The sequence below is a fragment of the Tyto alba genome, unplaced genomic scaffold (assembly GCF_018691265.1).
Source record: "Tyto alba isolate M040663 unplaced genomic scaffold, T.alba_DEE_v4.0 Super-Scaffold_44, whole genome shotgun sequence".
In the NCBI taxonomy this organism is placed as follows: domain Eukaryota; kingdom Metazoa; phylum Chordata; class Aves; order Strigiformes; family Tytonidae; genus Tyto; species Tyto alba.
In genome coordinates, this window is record NW_024881320.1 from 162,585 (window position 1) to 182,944 (window position 20,360).

Below are 20,360 nucleotides of genomic sequence, written 5' to 3' on the forward strand. Positions count from 1 at the left end.
GGTGATGGCTCTGTGGGGGGTGCTGGCCCTCTGGGGATGACCCCAACTGGGCTGATGACCTGCAGAAGGTGAAGGCCTTGTGGCAATGACCCCAGCTGGGCTGATGGCCCTGAGGAGGGTGATGGCACTCTGGAGGGTGACACCCCTATCTGCAGTGATGTCCCCATGGAGGGCGATGGCCCCATGGAGGGCAATGTCCCCATGGAGGGCGATGGCCCCATGGAGGGCAATGGCCCCATGGAGGGCGATGTCCTCATGGGAGCAACACCCTCATCCAGGGTGACAGGGTGTCAGCCGCACTCGCAGTGACGTCCCCATTCTCCACGATTACATCTCTGGGGTGACATCCTGCCCCCACCCCAGGTGGCGGCTGTGGTGACATCACTATTGAGAGTGACATCACTTCTGAGGGGACACCCCACCGGGGTGATGGCCCCGGGCACGATGGCCGGACCGCCCACAGCGCCCCCCCCCCCCGCCATGTCCTTGCAGAGTACTCTGCGCATGCGCCGACGGGTGCCAGGGGGCTACCGCGCTTGCGCTCCCGCCACCAGCGAAAGGGGCGTGGACTGGTGCTCAAACCCCGCCTCCAGCCCCTATCGGCGGCGCCCTTGTCGCTCGGCTACCCGCCACTCGCACCGGAGGCCCCGCCCTCCCCGGAGGCCCCGCCCCCGCGCCATGCGGAAGGGCGCCGGTGGCTCCCGCCGGCCCCGGGCCGTCGGTTCAGGGCCCGCTCCGGGCCCGGTGTCGGTGTCGGTGCCGCTCCCGGTGCCGGTCCTGGGGCTCTTTCCGCGGTCCCGCCGCTGTCTCCGGTCGCTGCTGCCGCTCCTGGCGCTGGCGGCTGCCGCCGCCCTCCTCTACGTCGCCTGGCCCGGCAGGGAACGGGGCACTGGCCCGGTGAGCGGGGGGGGCGGGTCCCGGTGGGTTTCGGGGGGGGGGTGGGGGGTCCTGGGAAGGGGGTTGCTTAGCATTTCCCCGCTGCCCCCGGGAGTCCCCAGACCCCGTGGGGACCCCCTGACCTCTCCGCTCCTCCCAGGACCCCCCAGTCTCCTGGGGTTCCCCAGATTTCATCATGTGGGCACCCAACGGATCCCGGGGCGACCGGACCAACACCCCGCCAGGGCCCTCAGCCCCCCAGGGCCCCCCAGATCCCATCATGGGGCCACCCAAGGCATCCATGGGCCCCTCAGACCCCTCTGGGGACCTCCAACATCCCCAAGGGCCTCCAGAGCCCCTCGGGGAGGTCCAAGACCCCTTCAGGGCCCCCCAACATCCCCCAGGGCCCTCAGCCCCCTCCCTGAGCTCCCCCAAACCCATTCGTGGGGAGCACCCAATGCATCCACAGGCACCCCAGACCCCTCCCCAGGGTACCCAACTTCCTAAGGCCTCCCGCCCCAGACCCCATCATGGGGGCCCTCCAGGGACTCCCAAACCCTCCGAGGGACCTCATCCCACTCCCAACGCTGACACAGCCCCTCCCCCCCCCCAGCCCCTTCCCGGCCCCCCTTTGGAGCAGGATCTACTGGGGCAGCTGGATCCCACCCGCCTGCGGGACACCTTCCTGCGGCCCCTCCTGCGGGAACGGGTGCCGGGGGGGCCCGGGAGCCGTGCTGCCCGCCAGGTAAGCCACCCCTGCACCCTCGGGTGTTGCTGCACCCACCCTTGGGTGCTGCCACATCACTTTGCCGGGGTCCTCATTCCCCCCCAGCACATTGTGGGACGCCTGGGTGCGCTGGGAGCTGCTTGGCACCTGGAGCTTGATGCCTTCGAAGCGGTGACTCCCCGGGGACTGGTGACCTTCACCAACGTGGTGGCCACGGTGGCCCCTGCCGCCCCCCGCCGCCTGGTCCTCGCCTGTCACTACGACACCAAGGTCTTGCCCCCCAGTCCCGGCCAGCGGTTCTTCTTGGGGGCCACTGATTCGGCTGTGCCCTGCGCCATCCTCCTGGAGCTGGCAGCTGCCCTCGACCGGCCCCTGCGGCGCGCCAAGGACAGGGTGGGTGAGAGGTGGCTCCAGGGCCTGGCTTCTTGCCGGACGCCTGGGTTCCCCCCATGTACCCCCCAGGACACCTGGGTTCTCCCCACATCCCCCCCAAAGATGCCTGGGTTCCCCCCACATCCCCCCCAGGACGCCTGGGTCCCTCCTGACTGCTCGCAGACCCTCTCCTCCAGGACACCATTGTCCATACCCTCCTCCTCAGGATGCCTGGGTCCCTCCTGACACCCCCACCCCTTCCCAAGACACCTGAATCCCCAACCCGGGCCACCCGGGTCTATCCTGGATGTTGGGGTCCCCTCCCCGCTGCTGGACCGCAGTGTCCCGGCAGGGTGCGGAGGTGACGCTGCAGCTGCTGTTCCTGGATGGGGAGGAGGCCTTCGGGGACTGGAGTGTCACCGACTCCCTCTATGGCGCCCGGCACCTGGCAGCACGTATGGCCACCACCCCCCATGGGCTCCACGGCACCCAGATCACTGCCATGGTGAGTGGCACCCAGCCCCGTGGTGGCGGGGGGAGTCTGGTGGCACCCAAGGGTGGTGGCACAGAGGTGGTGGGGATTTGGTGGCACCCAAAGCTGGGGGGGCGGGGGGGGGGGGGGGGGAGGAGGGACAGCAGTGAGGTGGTCTGGTTGTCGTGACCAAGCTGGGATGGCCGCACGGCACCCAAGGGTGATGGCCAAGTGTGGTGGGCTGATCTGAGGGCACCCAAGCATGGTGACGTGGCATTGGCCCAGCTGGGACAGTCCCACCGCATTCTGAGTGGTGGCACTGTGGTGTCCCCATGCCTGTGCTGGTGTCCCCATGGCCATGCTGGTGTCCCCAGAGCCTGCTGGTGTTGCTGGACCTGCTGGGCGCCCGCCACCCCGCCATCCACAGCCACTTCCCTCGCACCCATCACTGGTTCCTGCGCCTCGTCGCCATCGGTGGGACACGGGGATGGGGACAGGGACAAGGGGATGAGGTGGGGACAGCTGGGGATGGGATGGGGGGGGTCACAGGTGGGATGCGGGGATGGGATCAGGTGGGGACACAGGGTTGGGACAGGGGTGGAACTGGGACAGGCTGGGAATGAAGGGCTGGGATGGGGACAGAGGAGGCTGGGGGTGTCACAGATGTCCCCTGCCACCTCCCCTCCATCTGGCACAGAGCAGCGGCTGCGGCAGCTGGGGCTGCTGCACGCCCTCCCCCAGGACCAGCCCTTCTTTCACCTCAGCCCAGCCCCAGGACCTGTTGAGGATGACCACGTCCCCTTCCTCCAGCGAGGTGCAACACCTTCCCTGTCCCCTGGGACGTGCTGTCCCTATATCCCCACACCGTGGGGTCCCTGCGGACTGATGGCTCGAGGGACACATTTCTGCCCATGTCCCCACAGGTGTCCCTGTGCTGCACCTCATCCCCCTGCCCTTCCCACCCGTGTGGCACACCCTCGAGGACACCGAGGACAACCTGCACTCCCCCACCGTGGAGGACCTGTGCAAGATCCTGATCACCTTTGTGGCCGAGTTCCTGCAGCTCTGAGCCTCGCTGTCACCCCCAGTCTGAGCCCCCCAGGGAGGCCAGGCAGCCCTGGGCTATGCTGGGAGCCACCAGTAAAGTGCTCAGTGACCAATACCGTGTCCTGTGCTGTCGCCTGCCACAGGAACACCCCTGGAAACGCACAGGGACACGTAATTGAGATCCCAGAGAAGAGTATTTGGGTCCTCAGGGACCCTGGGGAACACTATTCGGGCTCCAGGGGACCAGCTGGAGCAGTGCCTGTGCCCCTCCGCAGGGCACCCCTCAGCCTCCCCTTCCCCTGCTATAAAGGAGCCCAAGATCCCCGATTCCTTCCAAAAAGAAGAAAAAAAAAAAAAAAAAAGAACAAAAACCCCCCCATTTTATTGCTTGTACCGTACAAACACAAGGGCAGCCAAGAGCTGCCGGCCAGCTGCTGCGCTGGGGATGCCGGGCCACCATGCCCACCGCATCGAGGGGTCTTGGCTCCCCACCCTGCTCTGGTATTTTGAAGTTAATTCGACTCAATTTGGGCAACTAGGAACTAGGTAAGAAAAAGCGAGTTTTCTCAGTTCCTCTCCGCAGGGGGGGAAGCAGCACCAGGCACCAAATTCCTACCTCCAAACCGCAGCCCCTGCCGTTGGCTGCACCAAGAGATGCCGGGCAGCAAGTCCAGCTTGTCACTGGCCCGGCTTGTTGGTGCCGGTGCCGCAAAGGCAATGGTCCCCGAGCACCAGGTCCCACCAACGCTGTGCCAGGAGCCCACAGCCCCGGTGACTGGTCTCTACCAAAAGATGTCCAGAGAGCATCCATCGGGTGCGGATCCACCGTCGGCAGTGGCGTGTGCTAGAAGAAACCCAGTCCTGATGCCGGCAGCGCGGCAGCCAAAGCCCCGTCCCTCTGGAACACCGCACCGAGACCGGAGGCGAGCTGGTTCTGGTGACACCGTCGCCCACCGAGGATGTGGCCGCTGTCACTGAGCCCAGGACCGCTGCAGCTCCTGGCTTTAAGGCACCGGAGAAGCCAAACTATTGCTTTTTCGATCGTGTTTTCTGTAGGACTACGCTGGCACGGTGGAGGTGCTCCGCTCTGCTGAGGCACCAGTTCAGGGGTACGGTTGGTTTTCGGTCGCTGCTGGTTCAGTTCCAAGCAGAGCCAGATCCGAGAGGCTGAGATGTGGCCCCCCCCAGTCTCAGCGGGGGTCCTGCCCTGTTGTCCCCTCCCTTGGGGCAGCCAGCATTGGGTCCTGGCCTCAGAGGTTTTTTTCCCCCCTCCCTTCTGCTGTGAAAACAGCTTCTCCCCAACTGGGAACAGTGGGTTTTACTGGGCAGAGGGCTGGCTGAGCTTCCGGGGGAGGGGGTGGGGAGGGTCAAGGCCACAGTTGTGGAGAAAGAGGGGTTGGCTTAAAAAGCTGCGAGCACTTCTAGAAGTTTAAAAAATAAAAATAATTAAAAATCAAAGCAGTCCTAGGCTAGGGGCAGGAGGCACGTCTCAGTGCCGGTGGGAGCTGCAGAGAAAGAGCACTTGGTAGGCGTATGGCTTCCGAAAGGCGCCGCGGCGCAGCACCGGCGAGCCGCAGCATCCCGCCCCCCATCTGCTGGGCACGGAAGAGAAATCCCTCCTGCCATGAGTGAGCCCCCAAACCCCCCTCCTCCTCCTCACGAGGCCGAATGCCGCTGCTGCTGGTTACTCCCGTATGCTGGCGGAGTAGGAGAACTGGGGGAAGTGCGTCCGCTGGTCGTTCTCCAGGGAGCCCATGTTGTCGTCTGTAAAGCCAGGGACAGGGAAGGGTTTGAGAGTGAGGGAGGTGGTGATGAAGCCTCCCTGGTTCATTCACAAGATCTCCCGCTTCCTCCCACAGTGGAGACGTTACCAAAGGTGCCCAAGACCTCTCCAGGGCAGCGAGAGGGACCCTGAGCTGTTCTAGAGGTGTGACAGCAATGCCACCAGCCCCTCAGGTGACACCTGCCACCAGGATGGTCAGAGGAAAATGCAGTTGCATGAGAGGAAGGGGTAGAGGTGACAAAGGGGGGGTTCCCATTTCTGGGCAGCGCTGGCACTCACAGCGATCTGGCGGGGTGATGGTGATGGATTGGGCGGTGAACTCGTCATCGAAATACCGTGTGTCGATCTCGGACGTCACTTGGGGCTTGAACGGTGGGACCAGCTGATGGAGACCAGGAGAAATTTGTTCACCGTCAGCGTGCCGAGCACCCGCCCGCTCCTTCACCCCCCTCAAAGCACTCCCTTCCCTTCCTACCTTCTTCTGAACCACGTCCTGCCAGTTGATGGGGGCGAAGAAGCGATGCTCCATCACCTCCTTGGCATCGTTTTGACCTCCACCAAGCCTGCAGGCACACAGGCACGTCTGGAAGTGCCGGCAGTGCCGCCGTCTCCCCCCTGCTGTCCCCGGCAGATCCTCACCTCTGTTTGGGATCCTTCTTGAGCAGCCCGGCCAGCAAGGATTTGGCCTCGGGGCTGAGGGTACGAGGGAACCGGATCTCCTCCATGAGGATCAGCTCGAAGAGGCGTTCGTGGTCCTGGTTGTAGAAGGGGAGGCGACCACACATCATCTCATACATGACGACCCCCAGGCCCCACCAGTCCACGGCGCGGCCGTAGTCGTTGTCCTCCAGGACCTGTGTGGGGGAAAATAGAGAGCATGGTGCTGATGAGGCTGAGGAGCCCAGTGGCAACACGAGGAGGGAGAAGGGAAACCCATTCTGAGATACCACCACGCTTGCAACCTAAGTATTTGGAAAAGCCCCCGCTGAACCACTGCCATTTTGGACTCTGGGAATAACCGCCACAGAAAAACCTTTCTGGCATGAGTTTCGAGGAAAGCTTGGCTGCAGGAATGCTTTAAGTACCTCTGGAGCCAGGTACTCGGGAGTGCCGCAGAAGGTCTTCATGGTGGCTCCATCTGTGATGCCTTCCTTGCAGAGCCCAAAGTCGGTGATTTTGATGTGGCCATCTTTATCAAGCATGAGGTTTTCCAGCTGAAAAAGAAGCAGACAGGCGGGAGAAAAGATTTGGAGTTGTGTGAAGACAAGAGCATGGGAGGGGGATGCTGCTCCCCCAAAAGGCTCCGCCGGATGGTTGGGGTGTTGATCCATTGCCGTGTGATGGGGACAAGGCTGACACCTCCCTGCAGGGCAGGTTCAGGCTCTCTCTGCTGAAGCCCGGCTCCCACTCTCCCTCCTGCAACAACGTGTGCTAAAACATCCCCAGCCCCAGGTGGAGAGCAGCTCTTCACTGCCCACAGCGAGCGGGAGTGGAGAAAAGTGACACTCTGCTTGTGCTGAAACCCTTCGAGGCCCCTCAGGGTCATTTTTAGGGGAGCTGGGAGCAACCCCACAGCCCCAACCACCAGCCCAGGAAGGTTAAAATTGCACCAGCACTGAGACAGGAGGAAGGCACTGCTCACAGACACCACTGCTGCTGGGCTGGTACCTTAATGTCCCTGTACACCACATCCCGGGAGTGCAGGTACTCCAGCGCAGAGACTATTTCTGCACCATAGAAACGAGCTCGATCCTCCGTGAAGACGCGTTCTCTCGAGAGGTGGAAAAACAGCTTGAGGAAAAGAAAAGGAAAAAAAAACAAAACAAAAGAGAACAGCTGATCAACCAGCACTTTAAACACACAGTGAAACTCCCGTTAATCGCTCTCAGCATGCAGCTAATGCGGTCATATGTGTCCTAAGCTCCTTGCTTTGAGCAGTTAAAATATTAACAGCTCCCTCTCTGCTCTGCTAGTGGGAGCTCGGAGGAAAACACCACTGTACGTTGCCTGCAAGAGGGGTTACACCATCAGCTGTGCTCCCCCTCGCAAAGAAAGCGTGTCAGGGTGGTGAAACAAAGCTGGACAGGAGTGCGGGGTGGGAGGTAAGAGAGCCAGTGGTGGCTGGGGGTGCTGCAGAGTCCGCAGCTCCCCAGATGATAAGGAGGCCCCCCGGGTGCCCTGGAGGGTTGCTTCATGCATACAACTGTCTCACTGGGATATCGAGCATGAGGAAGGCAAGCACAGAGCCAGGAAAACTCGGGCAAGAGGAGAGCTGCATGCTCCACCTCCTGACACATGGGTGAGGGGAGACTGTGGAATAAATTATCTGCTAATGAGATGAAAATAGCAATTTAATATGCAGACAAGATGCTTCCAAGCCCTGGGGGGAGCGCTGGGTCTTAAACTCCCACCTCTCCACCATTGGCGTACTCCATGACAAAGCACAGCCTGTCATTTGTCTGAAAGGCATATTTCAGCGCCTGCAAGAGGAGGAAAAAAATATCCTGGAGAAGCTGCGGGTCTCTGTGCTTCCAGAGAAGGTGGTGAGGGGATGAGGAGGGTCATTCTGGGGTGCACGGGACATCCCAGTGCACTGCCCCTTTACTCCCTTGCTGCCACCACCAGCTGTACTTACAGTGAGGAAGGGGTGTCTGGTGTTCTGCAGCACCCGGCTCTCCGTAACAGTGTGCGCCACCTCATCCTGCAAAGGGAGGAGAAATGAAGCACCGTTTATCCCCCATTGTTTCTGGAAAATCAAGAGATTTTTCACCACTGCCAACTATTCCCTGAAAAAAAAAAAAAAAAAACAGGGACAGGAGCTTAAAGTGTCAACCTCTACCCTGGTTTTGTCCCCATGGGATGAAGGGTTCACTGGCCAGATCACCTGGAGGAGGATGTGGCTACACTGTGTCTCCTAAGAGAGGCGAGTGAGCGGATCCCACAGTGTCACCCCACTATGCCTTAAAACACATGCCCAGGGGCTTGAAATTCCTAGAATCCCCCAGCATTTAGAGCACAGCAGGAGCCAGCTATCACTCGGCAGCTTTGGAGGTGCATTTTGAAAGCCATTCCAACATTCAGGGGTTTGGGCGAGATGACCTTTAAAGGTCCCTTCCAACCCAAACTATTCTATGATCCCCTAAGCCCTGCTGGCTCTCAGCTCTTCCCCTCACCCTCTGATGGGGCTCAGCACGTACTTTTGCAATGATGACCTCTTTCCGTAGGATTTTCATGGCATAATAGCGGCCGGTGGCTTTTTCCCGCACCAAGATGACTTTGCCAAAAGTGCCCTTTCCCAGCAGCTTCAGGTAATCGAAATCATTCATGGTCTGGGGAGAAACAGGGAGATGGAAGTGAGAGTTTGCAGCATGGGCAAGCAGGATCCAGGATGGGAAATGGTTTTCTGAGCTACTTCACCCACAGTTACTCCAGTGACAGTGGACACCACAGAGATGAGGTTTAACCCATATACCTCCCTCATCGCTTGGCGGTCCCAATCCGCCGGAATCCCACTTGTGGGAAGAGATGGTGCTGTGCCGGGGGGCAACTTACAGCCTTGGCACGGGTTTTGCTGACAGCCACCTCCATCTCCTCGGCGCTGGTGCTGTCGTTAGGAGATCCGCACTTGTAATCCATTGTGTCCACCTCCGATTCTTGGTTCTTCAGGCTGTTTGCTACCGTCTGGATGGCTCGCATCCACTCCTCGCTACAGAGAAAAAGGGGATTGGCAGCACAGGGAGGTGGTGAAGATCACCGAGGGGGGCTGCGCCTGCCTCTCCAGCCTTTGCAGGCAGATGGGTCGCAGCCGAGAGATTTTGGAGCTCTCCTCCAGCTAGGATCAACACAACGTGCTATTTGTCCCAGATTCCCAAAGGAAGGGGCCATCCCGTGTGCCTACCGCTCTTCGGGAGAGTCTACGTGGAAGGTCCTCTCAATGACCGTTGTCCACTGCAAGCATCGGATGACGAAGGTGTTGGGCCGAGGCCGCTCAGTCTTCATCAGCTGGCACTCTGCAAAGTTTCAAAAATAAATTAAAAGGGAAGAGGATTATTTGGAATCAAACGTCCTCATCCCAAAACCTTCCCTAACAGCATCAGGGATGAAGACACCCTACCCGATGCTGGCTCCTAACCGTGGACAGACCTGAAGCTGCCCGTGCCGACATACCCGCTACCGAGAAGTTATTCAGAGGTGGCAAGCTGTGATCGGACGTCTCCGGCCGTTCCTTGTAGCCAATGAAGGATCCGTCATTTTTCAGCAGGAAATACCGGGGGCGCCATGTTTTGATGTATTCCCCTGCAACAGACAGGGGGACAGGGGCATGGCACAAGGGTTTTTGGAGAAGGACCCCTCGTAGCGGGGTCCTGGTGACAAGATGGAAAATTAAACAGCGGAAGGACCCCTCGTAGATGGTAAATAAAAGCGGGTGTTTGTCTTCAGGCTGTTTCTACGAGTTGCTTCAGAGGAGCTCCTGCAAAAAGCAGACGGCTGCTGTAATTTAGGAGAGGTGTGAGCAGAGGGTTAGCCTGAAACATGCTCGCTCTGGAGGAACACAGCACAAAAAAGCTTCATGTTTCCCCTGGCAGCTCCAAAATTGACCTGGAGCAGCCTCAGCAACTCTGGATAAATAAATAGCATCGTCAGGAAGCCCTGGCTTCCCCCTCTCCAGCTGTATTTCCCATGAAGAAGGAGGAACCCATGAACCTGCCAGCCACAGGGATCCAGTTGGGCTGCCAGTGGGAGAAAGGTGGCTGGAGGCCGATGGCTTTTATGCCTGCTCCTCTTGCAAATCACCCTCAGCAAGGGAAGGAAAAATAAGAGCCACCTTCAATGGATCTAAAAATAAAACCCCACGTGTGCAGCTGCTACTATGCTGCGACATTCCCCATGTACTGCTAAAAATAAAAGGGCTGGCTTCAGGGCCACCGCAGCAGATGGCTTGGCAAAGCAGGTTAGAAGGTCTGCAGGGAGATGTTAGGATTGTCCTCCAGCTTCCCAATGCAACAAGCAATTAAAACCAATGCTGCCGGGGGATTTGCTTGTGGCAAAGACCGAACTCCAGTGAAGTGGCGTTGCTGATCGCCTGGAGAGCTGCCAACCTGAGCCGGGAGCAGGAGGAAGCCAAAGGGGGAAGGTGCCAGCCAGTTTTGCAGTGCCAAGATGTCTCACCCCCTGTTTTGGGGAGAGGGGAAGCGGAGATCCCCCCCGCCTTTGCGCCGGGGAAAGGTTAAAATCGTTGGTAACTGGAAACCAGGGCACTCCTTTCCCTGCAGCAGCTGCAGTGCCAGACTCCCCGTGGTGACCTGGCCTTGGAGGGATGCCACCGCTGCTGGGCCGGCTCCCCTCCCTCACCTCTCTTGTGCAGCCAGCCCTCCTTCACGACTGACACTTCGTTCATGGTGGTGCCGCGGGCTCTAACCCCCTCTCTGCCGCAGGACCGGGGAAGTGGCTAACGCTGGCGGCAGCGGCTGCAGGAGGAGCAGCGAGAACGGAGATGACCTGCGAGAGAAGAGAAAGATGCTCAAAGAAAGCCAGCAAAGTTCTTGATGCTTTTCCTTCCCCTCCCTTGAGGGGAGGCAGCTGGTTTCAGCATGAAGCCACCCCCATGCATCGATTAAAAACTCCTCCACTGCACCAGTTTCCACCCCCGCCCCCCTCCAAAACCAACCTCAAAATTAAAAATCAACGTGGTGGCCTTGCAAACCTGGAGATGCCAGGATGGAGCAGGTTTGTCAGCATTGTCCCTTTACCTGTCTGCCACGCAACAAGGGATTAAAAAGCCTTTGGAGGGTTGGACAAGCTCAGGGGGGGCATGGTCCCTTGCAAAACAAACAGCTAGAGAAAAATTAATCGGAGTCACCTGACAGGATTAACTCCCTGGGCTCCCCAATCCCACTGCACTAGGCAATGGGAGGTGGCGGGACGAAGGGACATGCCATATTCTGGTGGTGGCTGAAGGGGACTGTCCCCACCTTGGGTCTTCCCAAAGTCACCCTGGGCTCACTGCCCCCCACATCCTCCAGCTTTAGTCAGGGTAAAATAAAACCCAAGCCCATAAACTTACGGCCTGGCACAAGGGAAGGAAGGCAGGAGCTGGAGCAGCCCAAGACAAATTCCCCGGACACTGTGCTATCCTGATGGAGCTCCCACTCCAATCCTCCAATCCTCCCAGATTAATCCTTAGGCAGCGCCTGCCTGATTTCCAATCCCACCTTGAGAGCTCCCTCCGCCACAGGAATGAGGGGGTTTCCAAAGGGAAGCCTGGTGGGCAGGCAGGAAATAATTTCCTCACTCTCATAAATCTGCTCATGCCTTCCCAATGGGAACCTCCGTCCCCACCCTCCCACTGCAAGCATCCCAGGATGATCCTGGGATCCCAGATGGGAAAGAGGATTTTGGGGACTCCACTTGCCCCCAAGGGTTCTCTGCTCACCCAACAGTGGGCAAGGATGCGGGGCTGGCAGCCAGGCAGTTTGGGCAGGACAAATACAGGCAGGACCTGGCAGTGCAAAGAGCTAACATTTTTCCAGGTGCTAAAGGGTCAATCTCTGGACAGATTTGTTCCTGGACAGCCTCTAGCAAAGACCTCATCGATGTTAATTAAAAAGGAAATAAAAAACTTGCCGCAGAAACGGGCTCTAAATAATTTTGGAGCTGTCCCAGAGAGGCTGAGCCTGCTGCAAGTGTCCCACAAGCGATCTGGACCACAAATGTAAATGAGATCAGAAGAGGCTTTAATAAAAAAAAAATAATCCCCAAAATTATGAAAACCAGCCCCTGAACAAACAATTCGACAGGGATGGAGGTTGCAGGATTGATCTGGCACATCCATGGCACTGGAGGCAGGTGAAACATGGTCAGGATGTGACGAGCCTTCAAACCCAGACGTGGAGTGAAGAAGTTTTCGATGAGGTCTGGGCATTGCTTGTTCGCATTCAGGGCTTGTTGCTAATTAGATGCACTAATTAGCCTGGCTGCAATTAAAAGCTTTCAACTGGTTGCACCTGACCTTTGATTATATTTTTGTGCAAAGCATGGGACAATGAGGCTCTCGAACCCAGAGCCTGCAGACTTCTCCAAGCTGACACTGGGTTGTCCATCGACAGCAATATGACAACAAAAAAGATGTTGGTTTAAAAAAAAAAAAACAAACCAAACAAACAACCAAATCGTTGCTTTTGGGGTGTGTTTAAGGATAATTACAGCAGTGGGAGAAATGCAATTCAGGAACCACCAGCAGCTTGAAGTATCAGACCCCACCATGGTCCCCTCTTTGTCCTTGCAGGCAATGGAGCATTTTTAATATGATCCAGATAGTTAAGGAAGCATGGGAATGAGCAGTGGTCGCTAAACACCTTCTCCGAGCCCTGATTGTTATTGTTATTTCCAATGAATGATGGGGATTGTGTCCACCACCAAGGGATCCTGACAGCCTCAGATGTTGTGTGTGCAGTTTCCAGGCATGTAGCAAAAAGTGGTGATTAAAAACGCACCAAAAAAGCCCCATTTCAGGCACCTCCAAGAGACTTAAAACTAGCTGTGAAGCAGTGCCTGAAAAGATTTGCATCCTGTAGCGTGGCAGCGCACATCCTGTCCTGGGAATGAGCGGTGAGGAGCTTTCAGAGAAGATCTGAAAGGTATTGGTGCTGAAAGCCATGGGGACAGTGTGGCCTGAGCCCTCTCCTCCCATGCTGGGTCCCTCCCCACTGCAGGAGCGGGCAGGGGGCTGCAGTTTTTACTCTTGTGAAGACAGAGCCTGTAGCTGGGGAAGGAGATGGGTCCCCCAGTGCTGCTGCTCCTCTCTAGAGGAGGGATACTGGTGGGGCAACAGCACAGCCCCCACCACCCAGGAGCCCCCAGATCCTATTCTCTCATGGCAGAGCACTCCCTGGTTAGGGACCACCCCCAAATCCCAGAGACCTACAAGGAGTGGCCCAAGCTCCCCCACCTCAGCTTGCTGGGACAGGGCCTCCCCGAGCCTGCCATGGCCCCTCACATCAGACCCCCCAGATAGCCCATCCTCACACCCCAAGCCTGCCTGAGCCCCTTCGGATAGGCTCCCCCTAAAGGACTGCCAGCCCCCCCACCTGAAGCCTGCCACAGTCCTAGGAGAGGCTCCCCACGTCATCCCCCCGGATAAGGCCCCCCAGCCCCAATTCTTCCTAGGCCCCCCCAAGCCTACCAGGGCCCTCCATCTCAGGTCCCTGGGACAGCCCTCCCCCTCCAGTCCCCCCCATCTCAGGCTCCTAGGACAGGCCCCCCCAAGCCTGCCATGGTCCCCCAGCCTGCACACACTCCCCCAACCCAGTCACCGCTAAGACAGGGTCCCCCCCAGCTCAGCCCCTCACTGACCCCCCGTCCCCCCAAGTGGGTGGTTCGCTCTCCGCAGCATTCCACCACCCCACCCCCACCCCCCCGCGGGTGGTGCGGTCCCCGCAGCGCCCCTCAGGAGGCGGGCGGGTCCATTCTGCGCCGCGAAGGGGGGACACCGCTGCGCACCCCTGGAGGAGGGGCGCGGGTGGTGCGTTCTGCGCGGCGCCCAGCGGGGGGCAGGCGAGCCCATTGCGCGGCGCTGGGGGGGTGAAGGCGAGGGGTGAGAGAAACAGGGCCGGCTCCTCACCTGTCATGGACGCCGCACGCCCGACCGGCTGCCGTCGCTCATCCCGGTAGCGGTGGGGCTCCTTCTCCTTGTTCAGCCTTATCAGCCCCGACGACGCCCGCGCTCCCGGAAACCCCTCCCGCTCCGGGCCCACGCACGCAGGAAGCGGAGACGGACGGGGAGGAGGTTTGGAGGGGAGGGGGGGGGAAAAGCGGGAGGGGGGGGGGTCGAGGGGGTGACGGAGAGGGAAAGACCCCACTCGCCTCCCCGGAGCCGGACTGCGCAGGCGCGGCTCCTCCACCCCCGATTGCGCATGCGCCTTGGCAGCAGCGCGCCTGCGCGGAGGGTGTAAGCGGGCGAGAGGCGGGGGCCCACCGCTCGCCAGCGCGCATGCGCCTCCCGATTGGCGGTGCCCACTCCGCCCACAGTGGGGGGGGAAACGGAGCACCTCCTGCTTCCGCTCATTTGCATATATTTAAATATTTACTTCCGTTCATGTTCCCGGCCACCCGCTCGTGTCCGAGGGCTAGATGCTTGATTGATGCCCCCCAAGGCACGGGGACAATCCCTCGCCCCCGGGGGGCACCCCCCTCCCTGGGATGCACCGGGCTGCTCCAGTTGCGGCCCTCTGAGGTGGTTTTGGGGGGTCCGGGTCACAAAATGGGCGCACAGAGGGGCTTGATCAACACCAAACAAAGCTGCTTCCACGCTTTATTGCTAAAAGCTCCCCCGCGAGCTGGCGGGTGATGTAGAAAGCCAAAAACTGGGAGAAACCACTCATTTTCACACGCCAAACAATGTCCGAATCGCAAAGAAAACCTTCCAAAATAGGGTAAAATAGTGTTTTTTCTTATTAAAAAGACTCACCGTTATGGCCCTGACTTACCACATGGCTGTGCCTGCCCACCCTGTCTTCAGTTTGGGGAGAAAAAAATGTCTTTTCAGGGTTTACAGCAACGCTGCACAGGTGCAGGGTGAAGACACCCCTGGTGACATCGTTGGAAATAAATTTTGGGGAAAAACAAATTTTTGGGGAAATAAATAGTTTTGGCAAAACCCCACGGTGGCCATTTCAGGTTCTATGGGGGGCTGAGCTCGAGCCTAAAACTGCAAGTGGTGGACTGAAGGCGTTGCTTAAATTAAGGCAATTTTTGGATATTTTTTTTTTTTGAGCCCCTGATGAGTGTTTTTGGAAGCTTTTGGGGGTTTTTTTGGAGGTTGACCTGAAAGTCTTAAAAATTAAGAATCCCCACAGCAAGCTAGCATTCTGTAGTGATTATTTACAGAGTCGTTTTGGTGCAAATTCCTAAATGCAGGAAAAAAGCCCTGCAGAGGAAAACAGAAAAAATAGGGAAACCCCCCCTCTCTGTATGGAGTTATCCAGGTACAAATTCCTAAATACAGGAAAGAACCTGCAGAGTAGGGAAATATGGGGGGGGGGAGTTTTGGTGCTGGTGGTGCTGGTAGATCAAGAGCAACAATTTGGCCTCGCAGCTGCCAGCTTGGCAGGCAGGAGCAGGCAGGGATGCCTGGCAGGCAGGAAATCTGTCAGGAAGGGCTTTTCCCCTCTTCCCTCCGCTGTTTTCCCACAGGTTTAGTGTCTCCCCGTGAGATTAAGCCTTTCCCCGGGGGATCAGCGTTGTTCACCCGTGGGATCAGCAAGGAGGAAGGCAGGATGAGACTCTGCCCATTCTTGAGGGTGAATAAATGGGATGGCAGACAGCAGGCGACCATCAGGAGGGGACGGAACAAGCGGAAAACCGTGAAGGGAAAAGCGCTGCAGGATCAATCCGGTTTCTTCCCCAGCCGTTTAAAGACACTAATGGTGCCAGCGCTGTCCATCTGAGCTCCAGGGGTCTCACTAGTGCTGCTCACCTTCCCGCACCCCCAGGTCCTTTTGATCGTCACCCGAAATTCGGGTTCGTTTTTATCCTTCGTGCTGGTGACATCACCATCCTGGGCTTCAACTGGCACCGTGGCGATGCTGATGAGGCCGATTTTGGATGCAGCTGGTTGCGGTTTCGCTGCCATACGGATACTGGTGGCATTCCTGTGACCACGCTGCTGGATGGCTGTGGTGACAGTGACCGGTTTGGCTTCCGAACTGGTGGCTTTCGCCTTGACGGTCCCTCCCAGCTCAGTGCTTTCCTTACGGGGAGGTTTGGCAAGTTTTTTTAGGACGCCAGCGTACTGGAGCACAGAGCAGTCATCGTCACTCTCGGTGGCTTTGTCCCCATCAGTCCCCAAAGCGTCACCCAGTCTGCTGAAGACCCCTGTGGGCTGGGAGACAAGGCGGGGGGAGCCCGTTAGCACCTGCATGCTCACTTCAGATGCCTGATTTACCCTCTCCTTCGCCCCCCAAATTCTGCCACCGTGACAGAGACAAGATAGATATGGACCATCTTGGGATGGAATGATGCAAAACACTGCCTGCAGCAATTAAATTAACAATTAGGCTATAAAACAGGTCTATAGATCACCCATAGAATTGTATTCCCTCTTATTTTTCTTGAGGGGCTGAGCCTGCAACTTGTTTTACACCCCCAACACTTTCAAAGAGAGAAAAAACCTCCTGTATCTTCCATTAAAGGGATCAAAACAGAACTGCAGATGGGGATCACCCAGGGATTGGGGATCCACTTGCCTTTGGTGGCTCAATCCTGCTTTTCGCAGGTGTTTCCCCACTATTTTGGGGTTATTTTAAGGTTCCTTCAGCCCTTCTGCAGCAAGCGCGGGCAGCTGCAAATCCCAAAATAATCTTTGGGGAGAGGACCCTTATGCTGGGATCTCAGTGGAGTTTGGCACAGCTGCCGAGACTGACAACTAATAGAGCCGCAGCTGAAAATTCACATCCTCTCACCTTCCCTCCTGTGGTTGTGTCTGCTTTTGCCTCAGCTCCCAGCCGGTCGAACACAGATGTCCTCTGCAGACCTGCAGTTTTCAAGAAAACGTGGTTTTTTTGAGGTTTCCCTGGAAAATTAAGCTATGCTGGGTCAGTGCTGATGGCTTGTGGCATTTTGGCCCCATCCTACTGTTGGGGCACCCAGCAAAATAAAATCCACTTGATAAAAGCATGCAAACAGCCACCCATTCCCTTCTTCCTAAGGCTTAAATGGACATGAGTGGAACCTTTACGGCTTGTGGTAAGTTAAAACATCTATGGAATAACACAACTTCTACCCAGTAACTCTCTGGATACGAAAATCCCCATGGGATTTGTAACAACAGACTAGCAGGGGACTAAACTGGGCTTCTGCAAGAGAAAATGAAGATCAACCCCCCCCCACTGGTACCTTTGGCCGCTTGCTGCTCCAGGATTTTCTTTGTCCTCGGTGTGGTGCCCTTGGGCATGTTGATGATGTATTTCCCTTCCATTTCTGCTGTCACCCGGCGGCGTTTCACCGGGATGGCTGGGTTTTCGTCTGCTGCATCACATAATCCTGGTGGGATGAAGGAAGAGTGAACAGAGAGCTCTCGTTGCAACAAAACTTAGGGGTGGAAGGGTTTTATGCGTGCTTGGGCACAATCCCGGCATCACGCGAGCTCTGAGACTGGCTGCTTCAGCACTGGCATATCTCCCACAGCGCTGGGGCTCTGAAAACACCCTCCCGCTGTCTCTAGCTGCTCCCAGCCACAAAAAAATCACAGAATTGTTTGGGCTGGAAGGGACCTTAAAGACCATCCAGCCTGTGCTGTGGGTAGGGACATCTCCCTTTAGCCCAGCTTGCTCCCAGCACCGTCCAACCTGGCCTTGCACGGTCCTAGGGTGGGAACATCCACTGCTTCTCTGGTCAGTCTGTCCTGCACCCCGCCACCCTCGCAGTCAGTAATTTCTAATTTTCAATTTCCCCTCTTCCAGTTTAACACTGTTCTCCCTCATTCTGCCTCTACACCCTCTGATAAAGAGCCCTCCTCCCTTTTCTGTAGCCCCCTATAAGCACTGAGAGGCTGCTCTTGCCAGAGCCTTCTCCTCTCCAGGCTGGACACCCCAACCCTCTCAGCCTGTCCTCGTACGGGAGGTGCTCCAGCCCCTCCCCAGCCACCGTCACAGTCTCCTCTGGACCCGCTTGCAAGGGACCTTGCACTTGGCTTTGCTGAACTTCACAAGGTTGGCAGAGGCTCCCGCTCTCCAGCCTGTCACAGTTCTCCCGGATGGATCCCTTCCCTCTGGAGCACCAACCTGCCCACTCAGTTTGGGGTCACCCCCAAACTGGCTGCAGGGGCACTCGATCTCACTGTCTGTGTCCCCAGCAAAGACATTAAAAGCATACTGGTCCCAGTACGGGGGACCTGAAGGACCCTGCTTATCACTGGTCTCCACCCAGACATTGAGCTGGAGTGCAACCGGCCAGCTGATCCCTTATCCACTGAGGGGACCACCCCTCAAATCCGTGTCTCTCCATTTCAGAGAGAAGGATGTTGTGTGATTAGCTCAAAAATCCCATAGCTGGATCCGATGAGGCTGTTAAAATTTGACTGGGGGGTGTTTAATGGCAAACAGAAAGTGGAAAGCAACTTCTGGCATTGTTTCTGCCGGGATCCATCGCCCGCCCTACCTGCCTTTGCAGTGGCCAGTTTGTTGGACACAGTGACGGAGATTTTGGAGGCATGGGGCTGCTGTCGGAGCGGGGTGGCAGGAGGCGAGTCTCTGCTCAAGCTGTTGGCGATCATCCGGCTGGCAGCTGGAAGGGGAGGACAGGGCAGTTAGGGAGAGCTTTGAAACCCTGAGGGGCTTCGGTGAGTGTGACAAGCATCCATCTTGCCAGCTAAATTAAAGAGCAATCCTTCCCTGGGATGGTGGGGAAGGCAACCATTGTTTGAGCCCTTCATTTTCAAGATAATTAATGCACCTCGTTAATCAGGCAAGGAGATTTAATCTCCCACCCGTGCTCACCGCTATTGGCGTTGCGGCGCAGCTCAGCTTGGACGTTGGGGGAACTGGGGCAGAGCAGTTCGGTGGCTGCCTTGCACATCTCCTGAAGGAAAAAAACACAGAGAAGGGTTTTCCTTTAGGCTCTTCGGAGGTGAACGAGAAGGCTTGAGGCAAAAGTCTGCTGCTAAAAGAGCCGACAAGGCTTCACCATACCTGCCTGTACACGATTTTGGCATGTTTGAGGATGGCAATGATGTCTCCTACCACTGTGATGCCCAGCTCGTTCATGATCTCCTTGTTCAGATCCATTAACATGTTCTTCTGGATTCTGCAGTGAAGAAAGACTTAGTGAGGTGTCCCCTCATGGTTAGCTCTGGTTAATTAAGCCTTGAGCAAGGTGCACCATGATATACCCAAGATGGGTTCCGAGACTGCTGCCCTCATAGAAACAGCACTGATAATGAAAAAGCAGCTCAGCGCAGATGAAAAACTAACAAAACTAATTAAGGAGCATGACGAAGAGTTAATTCCTTCCTTCCCCCTCTCACCAGGGGAATCTTTTGGTGCTATTTTCCACCCCTGATGAAACAAAAAGGCACTGACTAATCGCTAGCCTCACCTGTTATCCACAAACATAACTGCATAGTTGACAGCGGGGCCTGGGGGGATCCCAGCCTCCTTGAAAAACTGAATCCATTCAGATGTCGCTGAAAAAAAGCCGCGGAAAAGGAAAAAATTAGGTGGATATGGCAAAGGGGGTAGGGTGGCCGCCTGGGTTTTGGCAGGCGCTGGCCGAGAGGCTCATTCCAGGCATTCGCAGCTGTTGTTGCACGATTAATGGGATCGGGAGGGAAATGGCTGCTGGGATGGCAGGGGTGGGATGGTCTCCCGGATGGAAATACGCAATTTGAGAGGTTTTAGGGCAATTCAGGGTGGTTTAGGGTAGCAGGGCGCGCTCGGAGGAGGGGAAGTGTCCCTTACCCATCGTGACGGACACCATGGTGGTGCAGCCGGGGTAGCGGGCACAGAGCTAGGCGACAGCACCGGGAGCAGCCTGCGAGGTGAGAGACTGGCCGGGCAGCCCCTCTGACGGCCCGCAGAGAGGCACGGGATGCTGCCCCCCTGCCCGCAGCCCTGCTCCCCCTTTCCTCCTGCCCCACACCCCTCCCCTTCCCCTGTCCGCAGCTCTGACCCTCCTCCTGCCCCCCCTTCTCTCCTGCACCACACCCCCTTCCTTGCCCTCTCCCTGTCCCCTCCCTGCCCCCTCCTCTTGCCCCACAACCCCTCCCCTTCCCTCCTGTCCCTCCTCCTGCCCCACACCCCCTCTCTGCCCACCCTCCCCCCCCCCGCCCCACACCCTCTTCCTGACCCCTCCTGCCCCACGCCTTGCCTTCCTTCCCCTCCCACACCCTCTCCCCTTCCCCCCTGTCCCCTCCTCCTCCTCCCCACCCCTCTCCCTGTCCCCTCACCTCTCCGCTCCCGCCGCGCCCCATCCCTCCGCCGGGCCAGGCCCCACCGGAAATACCGGCCACGGAGCGCCGGAAGTGACCTCGCCGGCCGACCCCGCGCGCCGCCAGCCGCACGCGCCGCAGCGGGTGGGAGGGGAGAAGG

At 57.8% G+C, this 20,360-nt stretch overlaps 3 protein-coding genes across 8 annotated transcripts; 1 reads left to right on the forward strand and 2 right to left on the reverse strand.

Moving 5' to 3' along the window:
• The first annotated feature begins 465 nt into the window (after positions 1-465).
• Positions 466-3,607, forward strand: QPCTL (glutaminyl-peptide cyclotransferase like). Of its 5 annotated transcripts, none has more exons than XM_042805048.1 (7): positions 466-897; positions 1,490-1,621; positions 1,709-1,996; positions 2,328-2,480; positions 2,822-2,959; positions 3,150-3,261; positions 3,371-3,607. In XM_042805048.1, the coding sequence occupies exons 1-7, from the start codon at positions 481-483 to the stop codon at positions 3,514-3,516; spliced, it is 1,386 nt and encodes a 461-aa protein (XP_042660982.1). In that variant the 5' UTR covers positions 466-480; the 3' UTR covers positions 3,517-3,607. The 5 variants fall into 5 exon arrangements, with proteins under 5 accessions (XP_042660982.1, XP_032849718.2, XP_042660986.1 ...); XM_032993827.2 differs by having other exon boundaries at positions 2,822-2,921; positions 3,145-3,261; XM_042805052.1 differs by having other exon boundaries at positions 2,822-2,921; positions 3,371-3,485.
• A 247-nt stretch (positions 3,608-3,854) lies between these two features.
• On the reverse strand, positions 3,855-14,470 carry AKT2 (AKT serine/threonine kinase 2). 2 transcript variants are annotated; one of them, XM_042805046.1, is made up of 14 exons: positions 13,898-14,470; positions 10,630-10,776; positions 9,445-9,573; positions 9,176-9,287; positions 8,830-8,983; positions 8,475-8,606; positions 7,913-7,978; positions 7,689-7,757; positions 6,946-7,068; positions 6,363-6,491; positions 5,917-6,131; positions 5,753-5,840; positions 5,557-5,659; positions 3,855-5,258 (listed from the first exon to the last, which is right to left on the reverse strand). In XM_042805046.1, exons 2-14 carry the CDS (start codon positions 10,673-10,675, stop codon positions 5,179-5,181), a joined length of 1,446 nt encoding a protein of 481 aa, XP_042660980.1. In that variant the 5' UTR covers positions 10,676-10,776; positions 13,898-14,470; the 3' UTR covers positions 3,855-5,178. The 2 variants fall into 2 exon arrangements, with proteins under 2 accessions (XP_042660980.1, XP_042660981.1); XM_042805047.1 differs by lacking the exon at positions 7,689-7,757.
• A 103-nt stretch (positions 14,471-14,573) lies between these two features.
• CUNH19orf47 (chromosome unknown C19orf47 homolog) lies at positions 14,574-20,345 on the reverse strand. Its single transcript, XM_042805053.1, has 9 exons — positions 20,219-20,345; positions 19,731-19,803; positions 19,369-19,456; positions 18,963-19,077; positions 18,771-18,852; positions 18,433-18,558; positions 17,170-17,316; positions 16,737-16,807; positions 14,574-16,156 (listed from the first exon to the last, which is right to left on the reverse strand). Exons 2-9 carry the CDS (start codon positions 19,747-19,749, stop codon positions 15,662-15,664), a joined length of 1,143 nt encoding a protein of 380 aa, XP_042660987.1. The 5' UTR covers positions 19,750-19,803; positions 20,219-20,345; the 3' UTR covers positions 14,574-15,661.
• Positions 20,346-20,360: the final 15 nt, after the last annotated feature.

Excerpts from the sequence above, each read along its gene's own strand:
- QPCTL (XM_042805048.1), top strand. The coding sequence starts at position 481 with ATGTCCTTGCAGAGTACTCTGCGCATGCGCCGACGGGTGCCAGGGGGC. Across the intron at positions 1,622-1,708 it reads GGAGCCGTGCTGCCCGCCAG|CACATTGTGGGACGCCTGGG; the intron begins GTAAGCCACCCC and ends ATTCCCCCCCAG. Across the intron at positions 2,960-3,149 it reads GACAGGGACAAGGGGATGAG|CGGCTGCGGCAGCTGGGGCT; the intron begins GTGGGGACAGCT and ends GGCACAGAGCAG.
- AKT2 (XM_042805046.1), bottom strand. The coding sequence starts at position 10,675 with ATGAACGAAGTGTCAGTCGTGAAGGAGGGCTGGCTGCACAAGAGAG. Across the intron at positions 7,979-8,474 it reads AAGAGGTCATCATTGCAAAA|GATGAGGTGGCGCACACTGT; the intron begins GTACGTGCTGAG and ends CTCCCTTTGCAG. Across the intron at positions 6,492-6,945 it reads TGGTGTACAGGGACATTAAG|CTGGAAAACCTCATGCTTGA; the intron begins GTACCAGCCCAG and ends CTTCTTTTTCAG.
- CUNH19orf47 (XM_042805053.1), bottom strand. Across the intron at positions 19,078-19,368 it reads GTTATGTTTGTGGATAACAG|AATCCAGAAGAACATGTTAA; the intron begins GTGAGGCTAGCG and ends TCTTCACTGCAG. Across the intron at positions 16,157-16,736 it reads ACACAACCACAGGAGGGAAG|CCCACAGGGGTCTTCAGCAG; the intron begins GTGAGAGGATGT and ends CTTGTCTCCCAG.